The following is a 23,877-nucleotide window of genomic DNA, read 5'->3' on the forward strand; positions in this document are numbered from 1 at the left end:
TCCAAATGCCTTTAAAGACTTAAAGCCATCTGCCAAGCCTCTAAAATGTTCTCTTGAAAACACTGATTTCTTATGATGGTATGCTTTTAAATGTGTGTGCCTTCTATCAGTATATCTGTCTATTTGTCTGTCTGTCTGTATACGTGTGCTTTTATTAATATCATGCTGCCATTGGTCTTCGTTTCTCCTGAATGTTTTTTTTTAGTATTTTTGCATTTCTTCTAATGGCTTGTCTGCCAAAACTACAAACACATGTTTGGTAGCAGTCGTTTAATAGAGAATATGTGTTTTAAGTGCCTGAGGTTTCCAAGAAACCTGAAGAGAAACCCGACGCATTTGCACCAGCTCTCTCTAAAGGTATTTGTGTCTGAATGTCTTTTACTGTCTCCCTTATTCCTCCCTGTGTGTCTCATTTTCCTCAGAGATAAAGTAATTATGTGTGTTTTCTTTATATGTTGGTGTGTTTACATGTTTTATGTGTTTCTTCATTTGGTTGAGTGCTTAAACAGAACATACTGTCTATAACTGTATTTTATTCGTATTGTGCTACTGATTCTCAAGAACCCGAAGTCAGGAAGCCTGTAGAGGAAACAGTCCCATCAGTAAAGGTGGCTGAGAGAAAAGGACAGCCTGCACCTAAAGGTATTGTCATAATTGTTAGCATCATCCACATATGCTGACATACAGACTCTTTATGCTTTGTTGTACACTCTGAGATGCCATATGTTGATATGAATGTTGATTTGTAAAAGTCTGAAAAAATCTTGTGTGTCATTATGTAAAATGTACTGTCCTCAGTGTGTTAGTTTCATCAGATCTTAAAATTAAATGTGATTTACAGTCTTAGAAGTGTCCCTCTTTTTTAAGGTTTTATTGTTCGTATTTTTATATTGTTCTTAATTCTTATCACTGTGTTTGTGCTGTCACTTAGCCCCATCTCTTAGATACTAATAGTTGTCTGTCTTACCTGAAGATGTCTCAAAACCTGCAGTTCCTGTGGTGCCTGAGCCTAAACCTCAGGTGCCACCTGAGCCTAAAGAGGTACCAGTGGCTGCACCTAAGCCAGAGCCAAAAGCTGAGCCTAAACCAGAACCAAAACCTCAGCCAAAAGTTACACCAAAACCAGAGCCAGAGCTGAAGCCTGAACCAGAGCCAAAGCTGAAGCCTAAGCCAGAGCCAGAGCTGAAGCCTGAACCAGAGCCAAAGCTGAAGCCTAAGCCAGAGCCAGAGCTGAAGCCTGAACCAGAGCCAAAGCTGAAGCCTGAGCCAGAGCTGAAGCCTGAACCAGAGCCAAAGCTGAAGCCTAAGCCAGAGCCAGAGCTGAAGCCTGAACCAGAGCCAAAGCTGAAGCCTGAGCCAGAGCCAGAGCTGAAGCCTGAACCAGAGCCAAAGCTGAAGCCTGAGCCAGAGCTGAAGCCTGAACCTAAGCCTGCAGTTACAAAGAAGCCTGAATCTCCCCCAGTCAAAGGTATTGTAATGAGCAGCTGTCTGTGTGCTGTGGTTTTGCCTCTCTGTCCTCCTGTCTTCATTGGTGTGACTGTATGTCTGTCCGTATGTGCAAAATGTTTATTGCCAGTCTTTCTTTGTGTGAGGTGACAGCTTCATGTAAAAAACTGTTTCTTGTTGCTCTCGAACTTTGGTTTTGTGTGTTTATGTAATATGTTTGTCCTTTGAGACTACAATATGTTCTTTTTCTGAATTTTGTTGTTCTTTAAAAGTATCAGATGTTCCTAAGAAGCCAGAAGTGGCACCACAACCAACCTTACCTGCTAAAAAGGAAGAGGTTTTAACCCCAAAGCCAACTATGGCTCCATCAAAAGGTAACTACTAAAGCACAATTGTTGTGGATATTTTGATAGTAACTTGTCTTCAAACTTGTCTTTCTTGGTGTTGTTTCCCAGCAAGCCTGTATCACAATAACAGGTGCTCTTGAAATATGTGTTTGTTGTGTCCACATTCTTGATTTCTTAATATCACTCTCTTCGATCTTTAGCTTATTGCACTCAGTTGAGTGCCGTACTGATCACTGTATGCAGTGATCTTAGGGTATAACCACATTTATCTTTTTTAAAGCTCCTGAAGAGGCAAAGGCTACAGAAGCACCAAAAATAGAGCCTGGCAAAAAATCAGGCCTGCCATTATTTGCAGCTGAGCCACCAAGCAAGACACCATCTAAACGAGAAGCAACTGTGTCAGTGAAGCCTGAACCATCAAAACAAGAGTCTGCACTTATCACTTCTGCACCAGCAAGAAAAGAAGAGATTGTACTTGTTTCCACAGAAATGTCAATGGCAAAGCAGGTTAAAAGGCCAGAGCTTACACCAGCTTCTACAGAGCTGGTAAAAGTAGAACTGGCTAAAATATCTGCACCCCAAGAAGTTCCAAAGGTAGAACCCAGCAGAATGCCTGAGCTGACACCAGTCTCTAAAGAACTGCCTACAGCAGAGCCGAGTAGAAAACCAGAACCCAAAGTTGTTCCTCTGGCTCCCAAAGTTGAACCAGCTAGAAAGTCAGAGCTAGTAATCAGCCCTCCAGAGTCACCTATGGCAAAGCCTGAACCAGTTCAGCACAGAGAACTTATAGAGAAAGGTATTATTACCTAAATAATTAACAGAGTGCTTGTGTAATTAAATTAACTTCACTAATCATGAGCTTTGCTTTTTATTTTTGGACACAGAACGTGTTGCAGAAATGTTTTGAGTGTCAAATCTTTGACTGAAAATTGCATCCCATATCTGGATATTCTTGATATTCTCATAGTTTGTGTCTATCCTTGTGTATGTGGTCATTCATGTTGTTTCCTTTTTTTTTCTGGTATCGTTTCTACTTTTACAAAGTGGTTGAAGTTAAACCTGCAGATGTGCCATCTGAGAAACTGCCTGTGGCTAAACCTCGAAAGGAGATGGAAATGGCTCCTACGAGAGGTATGCTTGGTTGATCTTGAGGGCTTTCTTTATTGTATTCTTTTCTGCTTGGATTCTTTGCTTTGGTTGTGTTTACAAAAATATATATGAGTTCACATGAACATATTCATTTGTATGTCACACCTGGGGCCAAAATAAGACGGCTACTACTACACAAAAACGGTTTCAGATGAATATGGTCTCTCAACAGCTCAGTTCAGGAGGCTTTATAAGTGCATAGAAAACATTATAATAGTATAAGCTCTATGTACCTAAAGTCATAGATTTAATATGCCGTTTAAAAATGTTCAGTATAATCTACTGCAGGAGTCTGAATATCTGGTCTCCTTGTTGAAATGCTTGCTTGCTTCTGACACGGCACATGGTTCACTCTTAAAATTTCATCTTTAAAGTCTTTGCAGCTTCAAAGAGAGTTGAACAAAATCAGCATACAATGGAAATGTCTAAGAAAACTGAGGAGATTTCAGTGACAATGGAAGTGAGTTCAAGAGAAGAAATATATGAACATGAGAATGTCGTATTTAAACCTGTGGAGACGTCATTAAAAGTTGTTGACGTTAAACCTACACAAGCACCATCTGAGAAAAAAATGCTGGTAAAACCTCAAAAGAAGACAGAGATGTCTCCTGCCAGAGGTATGCTTGGTTGGTCTTGCTTCTTGGTTTCTCCTCATGGGTTAAGGCTGTATTTCTGTATTTGATATCTGTTCATAGCAGTGAATGTTCCTGATAGAATCTGTAACAGGGTCATTCAACAGAAATGTCCACTTTTTATTTCTCCATAGGCATCACTGGTGTTAGTCAGTGTCATTGGTGTTACACATCGGAAATGTAACACCGGTGACATTTGTAATGAAAAATGCATTTCACAAAACGGCTGCTACAGAGCATCAAACCACACATTGTCAGTCGTGGAATATCCACTAAATTCCATCCTTCCATCCATCCATCCATCCATCCATCCATCCATCCATCCATCCATCCATCCATCCATCCATCCATCCATCCACTAAATTATGTCATTTAATCCATTTGTTATCTTATTTTTATCACAATTAACTCAGAACAAAGTAGGTCACACCAGTGACTTCAGTAAAAGCTCAATATGAAATCAGGAGCTAAATGAGAAAATCTCTGTTAACTGTGGACTTGCTTTTTAACCTGCTTTTCTTCATAGATGCTCAGAAAATGGGTAAAAGGAAGGCAAGCAATGTCATCAGTGTGATTTTCATTTCAAAATAAGAGATTTGTTGTTATGCAGTTATTAACACCGGTGACCCGACTCCTGGGGATCACAACTTTCATTATTTTATTTCATTTATTTGGCATTTGTTTGTTTTGTGACATTAATTTAATACATTTCATAGTCATGCACATTATTGTAGTTAGATAGATAGAATATGTTTTTTACCTCAAAATATGGCCTCACCCTTTACATCTGACTGTGAAGACAAGCCCTTCTGTGGTGCTTGGAATTCTAGATAATTGATTTAAAAACCAGTATTGCTAAATTGATGCTCAAGAGGATTTAACTGTTAAATTATTTTAAAGCATAAATAAATTGTAACCCTAACATTTTTTCAAGTGTTATATAGCTGTAAGCACTGCGGACGCAAAAATGGACATTTTGGTAGAATGACCCAACAGTATTGGAATATTAGCATATTCCACTTACATATATATATATATATATATATATATATATATATATATATATATATATATATATATATAACACAGTATATTTTATTAATTTCAAAATAAAGACCAGAATATATTTTATCTGCTGCTGTTTTAAGGGAATAGTATAGATGAGCCTCGGTTTTGTAACTGCAAGCTTAGAATGAAGCAAAAGCCAAAGGAAATGGTGCCTTTCTGTAATAATGGACTTTATACATTTGAAGAGACCCAGTCTGTGTTGTCTGTGTTGCTGAACATTCTTCTTTATTGCCACATGGTGGAATCTTAAGTTTCTTTAATCTTTAAAATCTTTGTAGCTCCAAATACAGAGGAACTATCCAGTAAAGTAGAAGAGATTTCAGTGATGAAGGAAAAGATTTCAAGAGAAGAAATCTTGCATAAGAACAAGGACATTCCATATCAGCTTCAAGAGGCTTCAGTGAAAGTGGTTGAAGTTAAAGCTACAGAAGCAGCACCTGAGAAACCTGTAGTTAAACCTCAAAAGGAAGCACAAATGGCTCCCGCAAGAGGTATGCTTTGTTGGTCTTAGAGGTTGCTCCTCTGATATTTACACATTTCATATATATTCTGACAAAGTGTCAGATTGTGGGGCTCTTTTTATACATATAGTCTACACTACAGTAAAAGGTGTGGATTATGTGGATTATCTATATGAATTTTACCACTTGATTGACCTCCTTGATTTACCACATCCTTGATTTCAAGTGACATCGTCTTTCAGATTTATAAATGGGTATATATTGCTTGATGTAGATCATCTAATGTCTTGCTTTCTTCTTTCAATGTGTGTTGCATCACCACGTGGTGCGATTTTACAAAAAAATCTTTCACGTTTAAAGACCTTGCACCTTCCAAGAGAGACGAACAGATTCTGCATACAGTGGAATTCTCTAAGAGAACTAAGGAGATTTCAGTCATGGAAAAAGTGATTTCAAGTACAGAAGATATCTCACATCAGCCAGAAGAGACTTTCTTGGAAGTGGCAGAAGTTAAACACGCAGGAGTGTCGTCTGAGGAAAAGTCTATCGCTAAATCTCAAAACCAGTTAGAGATGGTTTCCGCCAGAGGTATGGTTGGGAGGTTTTCACACTGGGACACATGCTGTTTTATTCACGTCATTAGTATATGTTTGACAAAATACAAAGAAAATATGTTGCATTTCCTCCATATATGTTTAAATTTTTCTAGAAAACTTAGCAAGGCACCAAAACATCAGATGCTTGTTGAACATCTCATTCAAAAACCATGGGCTATCAGAATGGGCTTAGCCTCCACTGGAAAGGCTTTCCACTAGATTTTGGAACGTGGTTGTGGGAATTTGCTTCCATTTAGTTTTAGCATTAATGAGGTTGGGCACTGATGTGGGGCAATAAAGCCAGTTGGTGTTCCAATTTATCCCAAAGGTGTTTGATGTATCAGGACCAGTCAAGTTTTGGCAATTCCGTTATGGACATGCTGAAACAGAAAAGGGCCTTCCCAAACTGCTGCCACAAAGCTGGAATTCTGCAGTTACTTTGAATGTCTGTATATTTTAGCAATACAGTTTCCCCTCACTGGGTCTAAGTGAAACACCCCCTAACGATTATTCCTCCTCAGCCAAACTTTACATTTGCCATTATGTATTCAGGCAGGTAGCTTTCTCCTGGCAACTGCCAAATCCAAATTTGTCCAGTAGACTGCCCGTAAGCATTTGAATTCAGTTGGAGGCACGAACAACTAGCCATAAGATCAAAATAACTCTAGCTGTCTTCAAAGCAAACGGTACTCCAGCACACAAAACTCTAACCCTTCTGTTGCTCTGTTATTATACATTATTCTTTTGTTCTTAATTATTACAGCATTATACATATTAAGGGACTAAATTACATGTAATAAGAGAACATGTGATGGTTTCTGCATATTCGTGTGTAGTTAAATGTTCTTCTGCTCTTGCTAGTTCCAAAGAAAACTGAACCAAATGTCCATAGAGTGGATATTACTAAGAAAACTATGAAGATGGAGGAAGAGATGGAGAAAGTACATTCACGAGGAGAAGTCTCATATGAAAGCGATGAACACTACCTGACTTTGTCTTACAAAGCTGAGGGCCATTATGTGGAAAGGAAGGCGGAAGGAATTTGTGAACCAGAGGTTTCAGTAAATCAAGACAGTCTTCCATCTAAAGTTGCCATGTCAAGGGAGGAGCCTGACCAAAATATCCCTGAAGTCAATATTAAATCAAGAACACTGGTGATGGATTCAAAAAACAAGATGAAAGCTGAAGGTTCTGCTGATAAAGTTGTGGCACCAAAAGATGAGCTGCCACAAGAAAAAATATCCAGCTTTAAAAAAGAGGTTGTGTCTAAGAAGAAAAAAGAAATCTTGAGAAAAGACGTTGAGGCTAAGCCCATGTCCCCTGATGTGACAAAGACAAAAGAAGAAGCGAAGAAAGAGCTTAAAATGCATGAAAGAGGTATTTGGGCAAAAGGCCTAGACATGTGGCTTAACATGGAATGCCTTCATTCTTCACTCTTTACTCTGTTTGAAGTGTTGTTTGTCCTGTCTTGTCTTCCATTCATCTTTGAATGTGTAAATTCATTTGTCCAAATGTTTCATTGTCTACTCTTGATTGTATAATATCTCACAGTCAGACGACAATGTCGTCAAACCGAATGCAATTCTTCAAAATGTACGCAAAGCTAAACTGAAGGAACTGATAACATGTTGCTGATCTTTTTCTTGAGTCTTTAGTACAATGTGAGATTGTTTGCTTCATCGTAATATCATTTCTTGACTGTGTCAATGGCATACTTTTATTTAAAGAGCCAGCCGTGGAGAAAAAGCCAACACCTGAGGCGCCAAAGCTGAAAGTGGCTCCACTTGAACAAAAAGTCTCTTCTCTTCAAGGTAGAGCCTCCTCTGCCGTGTCTTCTGCGTCTTTCTGTCATTATGGACCTGTTCACTGTCTTTAATACAATGTGATATTGATATTTTTGGCTTTGTGTACTTCTTTTCACCTGTTTTGCTAAACAGTATCTCTTTTCGTGTACATTATTATTGCTTGGTTGTAAAAATAGCATGCTTTCATTCAAAGAGCCAACTGTTGAGATGAAGCCAACACCTGAAGCGCCAAAGCTGACAGTGGGGCAAACTGAACCAAAGGTCTCTCCTCCTCGAGGTAGAGTTTCTGCTGTCATGTCTTCTGTCTTTTTGTCATTACTGATCTGCTCAGTGTCTTCAATACAGTTAGATTGTTGCATCTAACCTTAAGTTCATATGCATGTCGTCCAGTGTGTAATAGAGTATCTTTCCATGCACAGTATCGTTTCTTGATTGTCTCAATATTGTGTCAATGGCATGCTTTTGCTTAAAGAGCCGACAGCAGAGAAGAAGCCAACACCCGAGGCACCAAAGCCATCAGTGTCACCACTTGACCAGAAAGTGTCTCCTCCTCGAGGTAGAGGCTCTGCTTCTGCGTTTTTCTATCACCGCTGATCTCTTTCCTGTCATGAATACAATAATATCGTTGGCTTTGTCTGTTGTATCTTATATTGTTATTTTCTCTATTCTGTATCTCAATGTCTTTCCCTGTACAGTGTCATTTTTTTTATTGTGACAATGGCATGCTTTTTTTTAAAGAGCCAACTGTAGAGAAACGCCCAACACCTGAGGCGCCAAAGCCAACAGTTACCCCTCTTGAACAAAAAGTGTCTATTCCCCAAGGTAGAGTCTCTTGTTTTGTGTCGTCTATGTCTTTCTGTCACTACTAATCTCTTCTTTCTCTTTGTCAGATTTTTAGCTTTGTAAATTGTATCTTGTTATGTTTCTTTTTCATGTGTATTTTGTCTATTCTTTCACACAGTATCTCTTTCAGTGCACATTACTTCTTCTTGATTCTGACAATAGCATGCTTTTATTTAAAGCGACAACCGAGGAGAAGAAGCCAACACCTGAGGCACCAAAGCCGACAGCGGCACCACTTGAACCAAAAGTCTCTCCTCCTCGAGGTACGATCTTTGTGGCCATGGCTTCAGTGCATTTGTCACTGCTGGTGTCTTCTTTGTCTTTGGTACAATGTGACATCATTTGCTTCGTCTGTTTCTTTTCTTGTGTTCCTGTTCGTACGCATTTATCTATTCTGTTAGAAAGTGTGTCTTTCCATTCACATTTCTCATTTTCATGTTTGTGACCATGGCATACTTTTATTTAAAGAGCCGACTGTGGAGAAGAAGCCAACACCTGAAGCACCAAAGCCAACAGTGGCACCAGTTGAACCAAAGGTGTCTCCTCCTCAAGGTATGATCTCCGTTGCCATGTCTTCTGTGCAACTACTGTTGTCTTTGTTTTTGGTACAATGTGAGATTATTTGTTTTCTCTGTCTCTTTTTTTGTGTTGTTGTGGACCCTTTATATATTATATGTTGTGTCTGTTTGGTACACATTTCATCTTTCCATGCACATTATACATTATTTGTTTGTGACAATGGCGTACTTTTATTTAAAGAGCCAACTGTGGAGAAGAAGCCAACACCTGAGGCACCAAAGCAAGCAGCAATACCACTTGAACAAAAAGCCTCTCCCCCTCAAGGTAGCGTCTCTGTTACTTTATTGTTGTTTCCTTTCAGTGCCTTCTGTTGTTCTTTATATGTCTTTATATGTGTTGCACATCTTCACCTTTTGTTTTTTATTACTTGTTTATCTATTCATCTTGTCTCATTGTGGATTTTACTCTTGCAGTGCATTTGTATATCTTAAAACACACATTTGCCACCCCTGCTTGGGCAAATGTGTTTGTATGTCTGCTTTTCTATCCTGGATTCATTTTAGGCATCTTTTTTATTTAAGACATCATCCCATTGAAAATAACAAACACTACTGGAAATATTAATACACTGCATCATATTTGGTTTCCCATTGACCTGATCACGCGTGTTTGTGTATTTTTCTCTGTTTAATATACTTTAATTTCCGCAGACAAAGGCCCTGTTACAGCCCCTGGACCTGTCCAGAAAGGTAAGGTTGCCATTTTATTTATGTGAATACTACAAATCTATTATGAACCATTTTATTTTTTTGGTAAAGTTTTCATTATTGTATGTCTGCAAAATGTTTGCTTTGTCAGTCTAATTTTTTTTCTCATGATCATTTATTACTGAATTCAAAATAAATTATTATTGTTCACTGGATGAAACTGGTAATTGTTTCCTTCATCTTGGTTGCCAAATGTATCTTTCACTACCACTCATTTAATCAATTAACTAAATCCAGTGAGTGTGTTCTTAGCATAGATATGTAATTTGGAATTAGATTCATACCAATGAAATCTATCAAATTAGCTTAATGACCAATGAAAATGGAATCAACACCAACTGTGATGTATGTAGTGTGTTTGGCTGTCTTGTGAATGCTTTTTGTGCTGTCTGTCATGTGACGATGTGGCATTTTCGCTTTAGAAACACCTAGCGCCACAAAAACTTATCTTAAACAGAAGGCTAAGATTCACAGTGAGGAGGAACAGAAACTGGTAATGCCAGTCCTAAAGACAGTCACAAGAAGACCTAAAGATGAAAAAGAAGAGCATGAAGTTGTGCCACTGACAGAAGTCACCAAGATTCGGCCTGTAGCACAATCAACAGAGCCAGGGCCAGGGACTCTTTGGAAACCTGAAAAACATGAAGCTTTTGAGGAGAAGATATATTCAAAGACTGTTGCTGAGGCTACTCTCAGTAGTTATGAGGCAACAGAGGATGCATATAAGATGGAGAAAACGCTGAATGAAGAATATATAAAGGCAAACGAACAGAAAGATGCAGCACCTGATGCTAAAGTTCAAGGGGTGGACAGAAAGGCGGATTTCAAGAAGAGCAAGATGCCAAAGGAAGAGGAACCTAAGACACCAGGCCTAACATTCAAAAAAGGATCTAAAAAACCACTGTCAGAGCAGGAGCAAGAAACTGTGAAGCTAAAGCCAGTTGTAAAACCTGATAAATCAGAGAATGCTGTCTCAAAAGCAGAAAAGAAAGATGATGGGATGAGGGGTAGCATTGCTTTTCAGACACGTGAAAGACTTCAGCAGGATGAACATGTTGCAGCTATGCAGACAAAAGAAATGATCCCCTCGATTGAAAAAGTTGAAGAAGCCACGGTGCCAAAACCTGCAGTTCCGGCAGTGCAAGACAAAACCTTAGAAGAGCCCACTAAGCCAGTTACAAAACCAAAGAGAGTTCCAACCCAGGATGAAGAAGTGGAAAACGTACAACTAAAGCCATTTTCAAAGGAAGTTAAAGCTGAAATGCCTCAGAGGAAGGAACTGGAGAAAGATAAAACCACAGACAAACAGCGTGACAAGATCAAGAAGCCTGACTTGCCACACAAAGAGCAAAAACCCAGTATAGTCCAGAAAGCAGAGAAAGAAAGAAGTCCACAAGAAGAAACGGAATCATTATTAATAACAAAAAATGGGCATAGTCCAAAACAACTTGAAGTACTAAAACATGTTGAACTAGTGAAAAAAGCTGCAGAGCCCAAAAAGACTCCCTCACCCAAGGCTGAGAAACCTACAGAAGAGATGCCTTGTGCCCCTACGACCAGCCCAGTACGCAAACCAGAAAAGAGCCCCAAGGTCCAAGACAAGCCAGACATTTCCAAGAAGCCAGAGGTAAAGGAAGACAAACAGGAGATAAAACTAAAGCCTGTTGAACTTGCCAAAAAAGGAGCAGAGCTGAAAACGTCACCATCGCCAAAGACCGAATCCATTCGAATGGAGAGGAAGCCCAGTGTAAAAGAACCTAAAAAGTTGTCACCTAAAGATTCAATCGAGTCTGTTACTCTGAAAAAAATCCCAAAGAAAATCTCTCCCCAGAAGGATAAGATGGACCAGGAACATTCTTTAAAACCTGAAAAAACTGAGCTACCATTAATGAAGGAGTTATCTCCGGGAGCTCTGGAGCTGGGAAGGATTCCAACTCAGCAAGAAGAAGAAGTATTTGAGAGAGAACTTGAGAAAGAGGAAGATGAAGAAGCATGGGGGTGGGAGCTTGCTCCTTGTGAAAGTTACGGGTCAGAGGAGTTGGTGGACGGGGCTGTCGAAACTCCAGGAGGTGTGGGTGACAAGAGAGGTGAGAGCGTAGCCAAGATCTCACCACTGGTATTTTGTGCCAACCGTCACCCCAAAAAACTCATCTCGAATAATATTCATCCATACAACTTCTTTTTAACAAATATGTCTTCATCCTTTATGTGTTACATGTTTCTCTGTTGTCAGTTGTCTGTCTGCCAGTCCATAATCTGTACACCCTTGTGTCCTTCTGTGTTGCATTGTCTTAATTTCTGTTGTCCTTCACAAATCATCAGTCATGATATGTTTTGTTTGTTTCTGTCCTACGTCTTTAGTGGATTGCCTCAATCTTCACCTCTTTATATAAATGTGCATCATTCATTTCAGTAATCTGTTTCCATCTTTCTATTACCGAGTGTGCAAATACTGTATTAACATGGTTTAATTGACAGCTCTGATTTTGAACCATTGTTTACAAATTTATTACAATATTTGAAACAGATGGAAAACCAAAGGATGAGCCAGCTGGAGGCAGAGGCAGAGGGCTTAAACGTGAGAACACTATGTAACATTTCTATTGGAATGCCTTAAGATTACATGGAAATCTATTTTAAGTAGGATTTTCTTAGCACATATAATGCAGAAAATGTTTTCTAGTTTTAACTAGCAAAATAACACCTGTCCCCTTCCTCACCCACCTTTCAGCAAGAAAAACTCCTTCTCCTGGTGATGCTGGACGTGGAAGAGGACTCAGACCTGGAGGTGGTGGTGACAAACCTCCAGGAGAGTCACCATTTGCTTTCCAGCTCAAAGCTGTTCCTCTGAAGTTTGTGAAGGCGCTTCAAGACATTGTGTTGCAAGAAGCTGAATCAATCGGTTCCTCTGCTGTATTTGAGTGCCAGATTACTCCTTCTACTGCTGTTACCTCATGGATGAAAGATGGAAGCAACCTGAGGGAAAGTCCAAAGCACAAGTTTACCTCTGATGGTAAAGACCGCAAACTGGCCATCATTGATGTCCAGCTGTCCGACACAGGGGAGTACACATGTATTGCCAAGGTTGGGAATAGAGAGACGACTTCTACTGCCAAACTTGTTGTAGAAGGTGAGCACTTCGACTTCGTACACATTGTGAAATGGATAATCTGTATCATTATCAGTGTATGAATCCTAAAAAATATAATATCTTACCTTAAACAGAGCTGCCTGTTAAATTCACTAAGAATCTGGAGGAGGAGGTTACTGTCCTCAAAGGGCAGCCCATGTACTTGACCTGTGAGTTGAGCAAAGAACGAAATGTGGTGTGGAAGAAAGATGACAAGGAGCTGGAGCCAGTGCAGGGCAAGGTTCAGATCAATATCATTGGTCTGCAGCACGCTGTGACTATCCAGGATGTAAATGACAATGATGCTGGTGTTTATACATGCGAGTGTGAAAATCTCAAAACTCAAACGACTGTGAAAGTTATTGGTAAGATACATATTTTTGCCCCTCATCAAATACGTGAATGTCTTTAAAATGCCTTTGATAAACATAGACTTCTAAAATGACATGTACCTGCATATTTCACAGAAATCATAAGAGACTGGTTGGTGAAACCTCTGAGGGATCAGCACGTGAAACCGAAAGCCACTGCTACCTTCAAGTGTGAGCTCATCAAGGACACTCCCAACTGGAAATGGGTAAAAGGAAACGAAGAAATTCCTACTGAACCGACAGATAAGATTGAAGTCAAGAAGGAAGGAAAGGAGCTCACTCTGACCATTAAAAATGCCCAGCCGAGTGATATTGGAGAGTATGCCGTGGAAGTTGAGGGCAAGCGTTATGCTGCAAAACTAACACTTGGAGGTACGCGGCATGGTGTTCTGACTTTCTGTTGTTCTTTTAAGCTATAGAGGCAAGAAAACACTCATATCTTATGTTTGATACCCATATAGAGCGTGAAGCTGAGGTCCTGAAACCACTTGCGAGTGTGGAGGTGAAGGAGAAGGAGGAGGCTAACTTTGACACTGAAATCTCTGAGGATGATGTGCCTGGTGAATGGAAGCTTAAAGGGCAGGTTCTAACAAGATCACCAGTAAGTCTGGCTTAAAATTTCACACATATATGTCGCTGTTGTTGTTGAAGAAAACCTTGTGTCTCCAAAATGATGACTTTAAAGGAGGAGGGGGGAAAAAATACTTTTAATGTAAGTCAATGGAACCAGACGTTTTTGGCTGTTTCTTTAGGGTTCTTTCGGTTTACACACAAGGTAAAGGACATTTTCAAATTATGTCAAAAACTGAAAAATGACAGAAATGTAGATTTTCTTCCAGCAGCAGCGAGATATATAATATAGTATACTACTTACAAAAAGTATTAGAGTAGTTATAATAAATTTTATATAATAAATATAATAAATTATAATAAAGTATTCCATTTTTTTTACAAAATTCTAAACAAATTCTTTGTTTTCCTTTAAGACATGTGACATCAAAGCTGAGGGCACAAAGCGATACCTTACTTTGAAAAATGTCCAGCTTGATCAAGCTGGTGAAGTTACATACCAAGCTCTGAATGCTGTGACGAGCGCTATGCTCACAGTCAAAGGTAAGCAAATGCTGAAGGGTTTTTTTGAAGAAAGGGTGATGGCAAATACATGTTTAAGTACAAATGATCCACATTTGATACAATGTCGTGTCACACCTCCCAGAGATAGAAATGGACTTCACAGTCCCACTAAAGGATGTTTCGGTGCCTGAAAAGAAACAGGCGAAATTTGAGTGTTCCATCACTAAGGATGTGCCTAAAGTGATGTGGTTTAAAGGTTCTGACATTATAACCTCTGGAAATAAATATGAAATCATTGATGATGGAAGGAAACACATTTTGATAATAAATAACTGTGAATTTGATGATGAGGGAGAATTCACTATTGAGGTCTTGGGCAAAACGTCAACAGCAAAACTAATAGTAGAGGGTAAGTTGTCATTATCATTATTCCTTGTGGTAATGATTACAGATCTGCTGGTTGATAAATGTATTAATGAAGTGAGTATCATGGCTCTTAGAATGGTGGTAAAATCTTTGATTTACACTCTGTAAATAAATCTATTATAAACTGGACTAACATTATAGGTATGAGGCTGAAGTTCATCTCAGAATTAAAGGACCTTGTTGTGAAGGAAGGTAAAATTGCCCGGTTTGAGCTTGAGCTCTCTCATGAAAATGTGCCGGTGGTATGGTACAAAAATGAAATCAAACTGCATCCAAGCAGAACAGTGATAACCCATTTTGAAGGAGTAAGACATGTATTAGAAATGAAGGAAGTCACACTAGATGATACTTGCGAAGTAAAGGCAGTGGCAAAAGGAATCACAACCAAGGCTAAGCTGCTGGTCATAGGTAATCTTTTCCTTCATATTCCTTTCTTGATTATATCTTATGATATAACTTTAAGTTAAACAAAAATCCTAACACACTAATAATGAACGGAAGCTAGTAGCCACTGGTAAGCACAGCTTATGTGGTGGCAACTACTATGAACGTTAAAGCACACTATGGGTTGAACTATAAATTGCTACTAATTCTCTCTTGGGCAGTACCACTAAGAAACACTTCATAAATGGTCAAAATTCATTGTGGACATTTTTGCTAACATATATTACCATTGCAGAGGGCGATGCACGCTTCACTGTCAAGTTGCAAGACTACACTGCAGTCGAAAAAGATGAGGTCAGTCTTGACTGCGAGCTGAGCAAGGATGTTCCTGTGAAGTGGTTCCACAATGAGATTGAAATTAAAGCCTCCAAGATTATTTCCATGAGATCAGAGGGTAAACGAAGAATCCTCCACCTTAAGAAAGTGGAGCAGAAAGATAAGGGCGCGTATGTGTGCGACTGTGGAACGGACAAGACATCAGCCAACATTAACATTGAAGGTGATCATTCAGAATTTTTTTGCACCAGGTTACTTTCAACATGTTTATTTCTCTGAAGCTAAACACCACTTTATTTTTCGATTTCAGCACGCGACATCAAGGTGGTGAGACCGCTGTACGGTGTTGAACTGTTTGATGGTGAGACTGCTCGATTTGAAGTGGAAATCTCAGAAGATGATGTCCATGGCCAGTGGAAGCTGAAGGGCGAAGTCCTCACTCCTTCGCCTGTAAGCATGCGAAGCACATGTCTAGGCTGTTTCTGCTGTGTCAGCCACTTTAAGAAACATTTTTATGTATTTCTGTTTCCTCATATGACTTTTTTTTTCTGAATCAGGACGTTGAGATCATTGAGGATGGTGCCAAACACATTTTGACACTGTATAACTGCAGAGTTGCTCAGACTGGAGAGGTGGTCTTCCAGGGAGCAAATGCTAAGTGTGCTGCAAACCTGAAAGTTAAAGGTAATCTTCGTTTCCCTACTCGTGTTATTACAGTATCACCTGCTGTGTGACACATGTGAACTTCAAAATGTTCTTGTGTTACAGAACTGCCGATTACTTTCCTTACACCTTTGAGTGATGCGCAAGTGTACGAGAAAGATGACGCACGATTTGAATGCGAACTGTCAAGGGAAGCCAAGACCTTCCGCTGGCTGAAGGGATCTCAGGTGCTAAAGGCCGATGACAAATTTGAAATCGTCTCAGAGGGAAAACGACATACTCTGATTGTCAAATCTGCAGCCTATGACGATGAGGCGAAGTACATGTTTGAGGCTGAGGACAAGAGAACTGCTGGCAAACTTGTCATTCAAGGTAAAGAAATCAAATAAATCGCTTCATGTTGGCCAAGATGTTCATTAAGTTATTCATCTCTTAGAATGAGTGACTTCATCTCAGCCATATTTTACTACTTCTTTAGGTATTCGTCTTGAGTTTGTCAGACCCATCAAGGATGTAACTGTGAAGGAGCGTGAGACAGCCGAGTTCAGCATTGAGCTTTCTCATGAGAAAATCCAAGTAACCTGGTACAAAAATGATGTCCGCCTGCACCCGAGCAAAGTGGTGCACATGTCAGAAAAGGGCAAGATCCACACTCTGTCCTTCAAGGAGATCTCCATTGATGACACTTCTCTCATTAAAGTAGAGGCTCTTGGGAAGACCTCTGAGGCCATGCTCACTGTGCTCGGTAAATACGTTCAATATCTTAGTATATTTATCTTAAAGTATTTAATTTTTCAGAAATCCTAAAATAGTTCCTCTTCTTTGTCTTTTCAGAGGGAGAAGCCTACTTCACCACCAAGCTGCAGGACTACACAGCTGTTGAGAAGGATGAAGTGGTGCTGATGTGTGAACTGAGCAAATCTGCTGCTCAGGTGAAATGGTTCAAAGATGGCAAGGAAATTACCCCAACCAAGAATGTCCTCATCAAGGCAGATAGAAAGAAGCGCATTCTTACGGTGAAGAAGGCGGAGAAGGCCAACATTGGTGAATACGTCTGTGACTGTGGCTCTGACAAAACTGCCGCTAAGCTGAACATCGAAGGTACTAGCTGTGGAATGTTCTCTGTGATTAGAAAATAGAAGTGTATTGTTCATGAATCATTACATTTTCTTTACTCCAGACAACTTCTCAAAGTATCTTCTACCCCTTTGTCTTTGCAGAGCGTGACATTAAGATTGTTCGTCCACTGTACAGCGTGGAGGTCACGGAGACTGAGACTGCTCGCTTTGAGACAGAGATCTCTGAGGAGGATGTGCATGGTAACTGGAAACTGAAAGGAGAGGCTCTGCACCAGTCTGCTGTAAGCATTTTATCACAGCATAAAAATCCCCATATTGTTTTTTTTTTATTTCACTTTTGGTGTAGTTGTTCTACTTTTTGGAAAAAGCACCTAATTTTCTTCCCAACAGGACTGTGAGATTAAGGAAGAGGGCACCAAACACATACTGATCCTCTACAATGTGCGCATGGACATGGCTGGGGCTGTGGACTTCAGTGCCGCCAATGCTAAATCTAGCGCTCAGCTCAGAGTTAAAGGTGAGAATTATGATCCTGTATATTGTTTTCATCATTCATATGTATTTTTGTAGATGTATGGATAATAGTTTCTCAGAATCACCATAAACTATACTAAGCGTTCAGCAGTTATTATAAACTGTTACTTTTTTTTTACTGACAACTTGAATAGTGATTTACAGCACCAGATATCTTGGCAGTGCCTACCTAGTAGCCAATCAGAAACTGTTGTTATTTTAGAAGCTCTAACATTATCTGGAGTGGGTGATGGGTGACTGGCGGACGCTTAGCATGCCTCCTGTCCTACTGAGATTTCAATATGCTAATGCCAGACACCCCCTACCCCTCCCTGAGTGATAAGATGTCCTGGAAGCCAACAGACCATTGAACATTGGCTTGTTCTTCTTAGAGTTTGAGCAAAATGGATGATTTGAATTGAGAGGCAGGTTTTTAAGATAAAGGACTTGTTTCTTGGAATTACTAACAATGGCGTCTTCTCAATCCGAAGCACGCACAATTGGCCTGTTGAGACCTCTTCGGGATGTTACTGTCACTGCTGGAGACACCGCAACCTTTGACTGCGAGCTTTCATACGAGGGTATCGTTGTTGAATGGTTCGTTGGAACTACAAAGATGGAGCCAAGTGACAGAGTAAGGTTTTATTTTATTTATTTATTTTACTACTGTTCATGTAGTGAGGGTAAGAAAATATTTCACGGTAATATCTTTATATATATATATATATATATATATATATATATATATATATATATATACTAAATTTTAATATATACTAAATATTCCACTCATAGAATGTTACTTACAAATACAGCACAAGTTATTTATCTGAGCAGTAAGTTTAACATTAGAATAAATACCAGTAAACGTATTTGTTTACATTTTCATTTTATGTCTGTCATTGTGTTAACGTTATCATTTCCAAACCTCTCCCCCAAGGGAGCCCAGTATTCACAGTTATCATCTGGCTATAAAAGGAAATATAAGGAACTGAACCTGTGTTCTTTAACTGTGTTCTTCTAGCTGTAATTATATTTATTGGTACTTATTCTAAGGTTATATAACGTTTAAATGTTAAAAAACATTTGTCTAAATGTTTTTCAGTATGATTTATTTACAAGTTAGGTTCTGTTAACTTCCCAATGAATTGCCACAACAGTACTTTCTTCAGAAGAACTTTTAAGGACCCACCACAGACGTTTTGAGATAACACAGTAAGCTGGACTGCCATGCAAGTGTTCCTCTGGCTATTTTTACCTCCGTCAAGAGTGTCTGTTGAAGTGTCTGCCTTAATGTTCTTCTGTTGGGCTGCTGTTGGAAGTTTACCTTTATAATGTGTCAGTCATATAGTAACACCAGGTTCTTAGATACTTACTATATAATTAGTATATATTGTCATGAGAACAAGCCCTGACTGGTTTCTAATGTAGTTTAAAAGATGTGGTATTAAGTCTTTGTTTCTGATATTGTATAGGTGGTGACCAGAGCAGAGGGCAGACTGCACAGCTTGACTCTGAGAGAGGTCAAGATGACAGAAGCTGGGAATGTAAAACTTACTGCAAAGGACTTCCAGACTCAGGCTAAACTTATTGTCAGTGGTAAGTACATTGCAAATAATAATAACAATTTTATAAATGACTAAACCTGTTGCTCAAAAGTGTCAAACTTATGTTACTATAATTGAATTAATTCAGAGCCACCAGTTGAATTTAGCAAGCCCTTGGAGGACCAGACGGTCGAGGAGGAAGCCACAGCTGTTCTGGAGTGTGAACTTTCCAGAGAAAAAGCTGACGTCAAATGGTTCAGAGATGGACAGGAAATCCGTAAAACAAAGAAGTATGAAATGGTGGCTGAGGGCTGCAAGAGGAGACTGATCATCAAAGACTGTACTCTTGATGATTCCAAAACATACACTTGCGATGCCAAACACTTTAAGACCTCTGCTTTCCTGAATGTTGAGCGTAAGTAAAAAGGATCTTAAATAAGATGCTTAAGCAGTTCATGTCTAAACAGTGTCCAGAGTGTCCCTTTATCTGTTTTTTTGTTTTTTTCCCCCATTTCTTCCAATCAGCTCCACATGTTGAGTTTAGCAAGCCTCTTCATGATGTTGAGGTCAAGGAGAAAGAGTCTGCCAAGTTTGAATGTGAAGTTTCCCGTGAAAGTGCCAAGGTATTTCATTCATGAATTTCAACTAATAATTTTCCATTTAAAATATGTTTTTATACCCATTAGTTATAATAGTATAATATACCATACATTAAAATTGAGTAAAATCCGAGCCAAAGTTCTGCCATTTACGAACATATGAAAGTTAAAAAAAACTATGTTCATTTGTTTCAATAGGTCAGATGGTACAAGGATGGCATTGAGATTAGAAAGGGGAAAAAATATGAGATTATTGCCAAAGGAGTGCAGCGTATTCTCATCATCAGCAAAGCAGTGTTTGATGATGAAGCTGAATATGAATGTGATGCAAGGACCTCCAAATCCTCTGGAATGCTTACTGTTGTTGGTGAGTTTTGATTAATTGAATATATGCACCAGAATGATACTCAACTGTCAGAACTGACCGTTACTTGTTTCACTTGCAGAGGAGGAGGCTAGATTCACGAAGAACCTGTCCAATGTTGAGGGCACTGAAACTGACAGCATTAAGTTGATCTGTGAGGTCTCCAAACCCAGTGCAGACGTCACATGGTATAAGGGAGATGAGGAACTGGCTGAGGGTGGAAGATATGAACAAGTTGCAGATGGCAGGAAAAGAATCCTCATCATCCAGGATCTTCGTATGAATGATGCTGGAGAATACAACTGCAGATTGGCCAGTTCAAAGACATCAGCAACACTAAAGATCAATGGTAAGCTACTCAGATTTACACTTGATCTCCCTGTTCTGAAATTGCTTGTGACTCTTGATATAGTTCTGTTTAATCTTAAGCTTTTATTTAGTCATGCAAATGGTTTCTTTATGTTTCATTAGAATTGGCAGCTGAGTTTATCGCCAGGCCCCAGAGCCAGGAGGCAGTTGAGGGAGAAAAGGCTGAATTTGTATGCTCAGTGTCCAAAGACTCTTATGAAGTTAAATGGTTCCGTGGAAGTGAGGAGCTACAAACTGGGGACAAGTACATGATTGTTAGCGAAGGCAAGAGGAGAGCCCTCATTGTCAAAAGCTGTGAGCTGAAGGACGAGGGTGCCTTCACTGCCTGTATCGGCTCTGTTAAGGCCTCTGCAGACTTAACAGTGATTGGTGGGTGTTGCTAAATATTTCACTGCTTTTTCGAAAGTTTACTAAATGTAGAACTAGAAAATAACATCGATCTTCTTTCACTCTAGAAAAATTGAGGATAATCACTCCCATCAAGGACACACAAATGAAGGAAGGGCAAGAAATTGTTCTGAACTGTGAGGTTAATTCAGAGGGGGCTAAGGCCAAGTGGCTGAAGAACGATGAAACCATTTTTGAGACTAGTAAGTTTGTCATGGTCCAGAGAGACACCGTTTTCTCTCTGAGGATCAAAGCTGCTGAGAAATCAGATGAGGGCACTTACACCATCATGCTAACCAACCAGCGTGGTGAACAGGCCAAATCCTCCGCAAACGTCGGCGTACTAGGTGAGCCCCTATTCGTGCAGAAGTTGTCAGTTTTTTAAGCGCATCTGAGTGTTTGCTCATTTTTCTATTTGGCTTCTCTACAGAGGAAGAGCTAAAGATCACAGAGCCTCTGGAAGACTGTGAAACAGAGGAGAAGAAGACAATTAGCTTCAAATGCAAAGTGAACAGACCAAATGTGACAGTTCAGTGGTTGAAGGCAGGTCAGGAGATCACCTTCAGCAAACGTGTTGTATACCGTGTGGACAAGAACAAACACACTTTGATCATCAAAGACTGCACCATGGATGATGAGGGTGAATACACGGCTGTTGCTGGTGTTAGCAAGTCTTCAGCTGAGCTAATAATCAGTGAGGCACCCACTGACTTCGCTGCCCAACTCAGAGACCAGACTGTCACTGAATTTGAGGATGCAGAATTCACATGCAAGGTGTCTAAGGAGAGGGCCACTGTTAAATGGTACAAAAATGGCCGTGAAATCAGAGAAGGACCCAGGTATCCTCCTTTTTATAAATAAATGTTTTGCTGTTGGTTTGACGAGCTTGTTACACTAGTTCTCTTATATTCTCTTATATTCTCTTTTTATCTCTCTTCCACCTTGTGGCATGGCACATGATTGTCATGAACAGCTGTAAACAATATCTTGAATTGTGAATCTATATGTTTATTAAGGTTTTTCTTAATTCGTTCCACCAGATATCACATGGAAAAAGATGGAAAGACATGCACACTGTATATCAAGGAGTGCCGACCTGATGATGAGTGTGAATATGCCTGTGGTGTGGATGACAGAAGATCCAGGGCTCGTCTCTTCGTTGAAGGTCATTTCGCCATAACCATTTACTGCATATCATTTTTGTATTGAATTGCTCTGTAAAACTGTCAGGACAATAAGTCGGTGTACTCAATTAGTTTTCTCTCTTTTTTTTTTTAGAGACCCCTGTGGAGATTGTCAGACCCCCCTCAGATGTATTTGAGCCCCCAGGCTCAGATATTGTGTTTGAGGTTGAATTGAACAAAGACAGAGTTGAGGTTAAATGGATGAGGAATAACATGATCATTATCCAGGGTGACAAATACCAGATGCTCAGTGAGGGCAAGATTCACCGTCTCCAAGTTTGTGAGGTCAGGCCTCGTGATCAGGGCGAGTACAGAGTCGTTGCCAAGGATAAGGATGCACGAGCCAAGCTTGAACTTGCAGGTACATATTTCGCTATCTAAATTGAACTAAAATTTAGGTTTGTAGGTTCCTATTTTTCCCTTAAAAATGTACAGTTGCAAATGTACCTGACATTATGGATTTCCCTTGATTTCCCTTTTTCTTTCAGCTGTGCCAAAGATCAAGACCACAGACCAGAATCTAGTAACAGATGCTGGAAAGCCTTTTGTGATGACTGTTCCTTATGATGCTTACCCTCGTGCAGAGGCTGAATGGTTCTTCAATGACATCAGTCTTCCAGTACAAAACACTGACACATCCACTGACAGGACAGAGTACAGACTGAAAGACCCTAAAAAGTCTGACCAAGGCCGTTACAAAATCATCATCAAGAATAAGCATGGTCAGGGAGAGGCTTTCATCAATCTGGATGTTATTGGTGAGTTAGCAGTCATCAAAAAAGATAGAGAGGAGAAATTTATAGATAGCTAGTAATGCCAAAAATGTAATTGGTTGAGACAAGAAATTGGTTAAGACAAGAATCAGGACACTAAGCTTTGAGTGACTTTGTATGTACCGTACATTAGATACATTCTTGCGTCTTGTATCAATGAGACAGATTGTATATGCTGTACATTAAGCACAGAGTATCCTATCATCTTTAAGTATTATATTCTATTAAAAAAGTCTGATATGACTGTGATTTCTAGATGTTCCTGGGCCTGTGAAGAACCTGAGAGTTGTTGACACTGCTGACGGTGAGGTCAGCCTGGCCTGGGATGAGCCTGAGAGTGATGGAGGCAGCAAGATCCTGGCCTATGTCGTAGAAAGACGTGATGTCAAGCGTAAATCCTGGACATTGGCTACTGACCGGGCTGATATTCCAGAGTACTGTGTTGGTGGATTGCAGAAGGACAACATGTACTTCTTCCGTGTGTGTGCTCGTAACAGAGTCGGCAATGGAGAGCCTGTCTCTACTGATGAAGCTGTCCAGGCCAAGAATAAATTTGGTAAACATTAAACTTTGCAACTTTGCAAACTTTGACATGTATGTATGTATGTATGTATGTATGTATGTATCTATCTATCTATCTATCTATATATATATATATATGTGTGTGTGTGTAATATATAAACAAACTTTAATGTAATGTTCTTCTCTTCATTACAGATGTTCCTGATGCACCTCAGAATGTCATGGTTGGAAATGTCAACAGGTTTGGTGCCACTTTGACCTGGGAACCACCGCTATTTGATGGTGGATCTGAGATTACATCCTATGTAATTGAGCTCCGTGACAGGACATCTGTGAAGTGGGAAGCTGCGTTGGTGGTCCGGGCAGAACATTGCACAGCCACGCTCAACGATGTTGTTGAGAATAAGGAGTACATCTTCCGTGTTAGAGCTGAAAACAAAGCTGGAGTTGGCCGGCCAAGTGCTGCCACTGATCCTGTGAAGATCATGGATCCCATTGGTTAGTTGGTGTGATTTTATTATCT

At 39.7% G+C, this 23,877-nt stretch overlaps 1 protein-coding gene across 1 annotated transcript in view; it reads left to right on the forward strand.

The window, feature by feature from the left end:
* The window catches only part of ttn.1 (titin, tandem duplicate 1), a 149,029-nt gene that overhangs the window by 49,230 nt on the left and 75,922 nt on the right, over positions 1 to 23,877 (forward strand). Inside the window, exons 54-94 of the mRNA XM_037539622.1 lie at positions 295 to 357; positions 562 to 642; positions 974 to 1,468; positions 1,719 to 1,820; positions 7,698 to 7,781; positions 7,977 to 8,060; positions 8,243 to 8,326; positions 8,527 to 8,610; positions 8,816 to 8,899; positions 9,107 to 9,190; positions 9,577 to 9,615; positions 12,161 to 12,211; positions 12,365 to 12,763; positions 12,859 to 13,128; positions 13,231 to 13,506; positions 13,596 to 13,735; positions 14,121 to 14,247; positions 14,351 to 14,617; positions 14,776 to 15,042; positions 15,314 to 15,577; positions 15,665 to 15,804; positions 15,912 to 16,038; positions 16,123 to 16,389; positions 16,496 to 16,762; positions 16,852 to 17,118; positions 17,238 to 17,377; positions 17,487 to 17,613; positions 18,101 to 18,243; positions 19,085 to 19,208; positions 19,305 to 19,571; positions 19,682 to 19,779; positions 19,954 to 20,122; positions 20,202 to 20,468; positions 20,591 to 20,857; positions 20,944 to 21,222; positions 21,306 to 21,714; positions 21,916 to 22,040; positions 22,154 to 22,420; positions 22,548 to 22,817; positions 23,089 to 23,388; positions 23,550 to 23,852. Coding sequence (XP_037395519.1) covers positions 295 to 357; positions 562 to 642; positions 974 to 1,468; positions 1,719 to 1,820; positions 7,698 to 7,781; positions 7,977 to 8,060; positions 8,243 to 8,326; positions 8,527 to 8,610; positions 8,816 to 8,899; positions 9,107 to 9,190; positions 9,577 to 9,615; positions 12,161 to 12,211; positions 12,365 to 12,763; positions 12,859 to 13,128; positions 13,231 to 13,506; positions 13,596 to 13,735; positions 14,121 to 14,247; positions 14,351 to 14,617; positions 14,776 to 15,042; positions 15,314 to 15,577; positions 15,665 to 15,804; positions 15,912 to 16,038; positions 16,123 to 16,389; positions 16,496 to 16,762; positions 16,852 to 17,118; positions 17,238 to 17,377; positions 17,487 to 17,613; positions 18,101 to 18,243; positions 19,085 to 19,208; positions 19,305 to 19,571; positions 19,682 to 19,779; positions 19,954 to 20,122; positions 20,202 to 20,468; positions 20,591 to 20,857; positions 20,944 to 21,222; positions 21,306 to 21,714; positions 21,916 to 22,040; positions 22,154 to 22,420; positions 22,548 to 22,817; positions 23,089 to 23,388; positions 23,550 to 23,852 — 7,968 coding nt within the window. The remainder of the gene's footprint in view (positions 1 to 294; positions 358 to 561; positions 643 to 973; positions 1,469 to 1,718; positions 1,821 to 7,697; positions 7,782 to 7,976; positions 8,061 to 8,242; positions 8,327 to 8,526; positions 8,611 to 8,815; positions 8,900 to 9,106; positions 9,191 to 9,576; positions 9,616 to 12,160; positions 12,212 to 12,364; positions 12,764 to 12,858; positions 13,129 to 13,230; positions 13,507 to 13,595; positions 13,736 to 14,120; positions 14,248 to 14,350; positions 14,618 to 14,775; positions 15,043 to 15,313; positions 15,578 to 15,664; positions 15,805 to 15,911; positions 16,039 to 16,122; positions 16,390 to 16,495; positions 16,763 to 16,851; positions 17,119 to 17,237; positions 17,378 to 17,486; positions 17,614 to 18,100; positions 18,244 to 19,084; positions 19,209 to 19,304; positions 19,572 to 19,681; positions 19,780 to 19,953; positions 20,123 to 20,201; positions 20,469 to 20,590; positions 20,858 to 20,943; positions 21,223 to 21,305; positions 21,715 to 21,915; positions 22,041 to 22,153; positions 22,421 to 22,547; positions 22,818 to 23,088; positions 23,389 to 23,549; positions 23,853 to 23,877) is intronic.

The sequence above is a fragment of the Pygocentrus nattereri genome, chromosome 6 (genome assembly GCF_015220715.1).
Source record: "Pygocentrus nattereri isolate fPygNat1 chromosome 6, fPygNat1.pri, whole genome shotgun sequence".
NCBI lineage: Eukaryota > Metazoa > Chordata > Actinopteri > Characiformes > Serrasalmidae > Pygocentrus > Pygocentrus nattereri.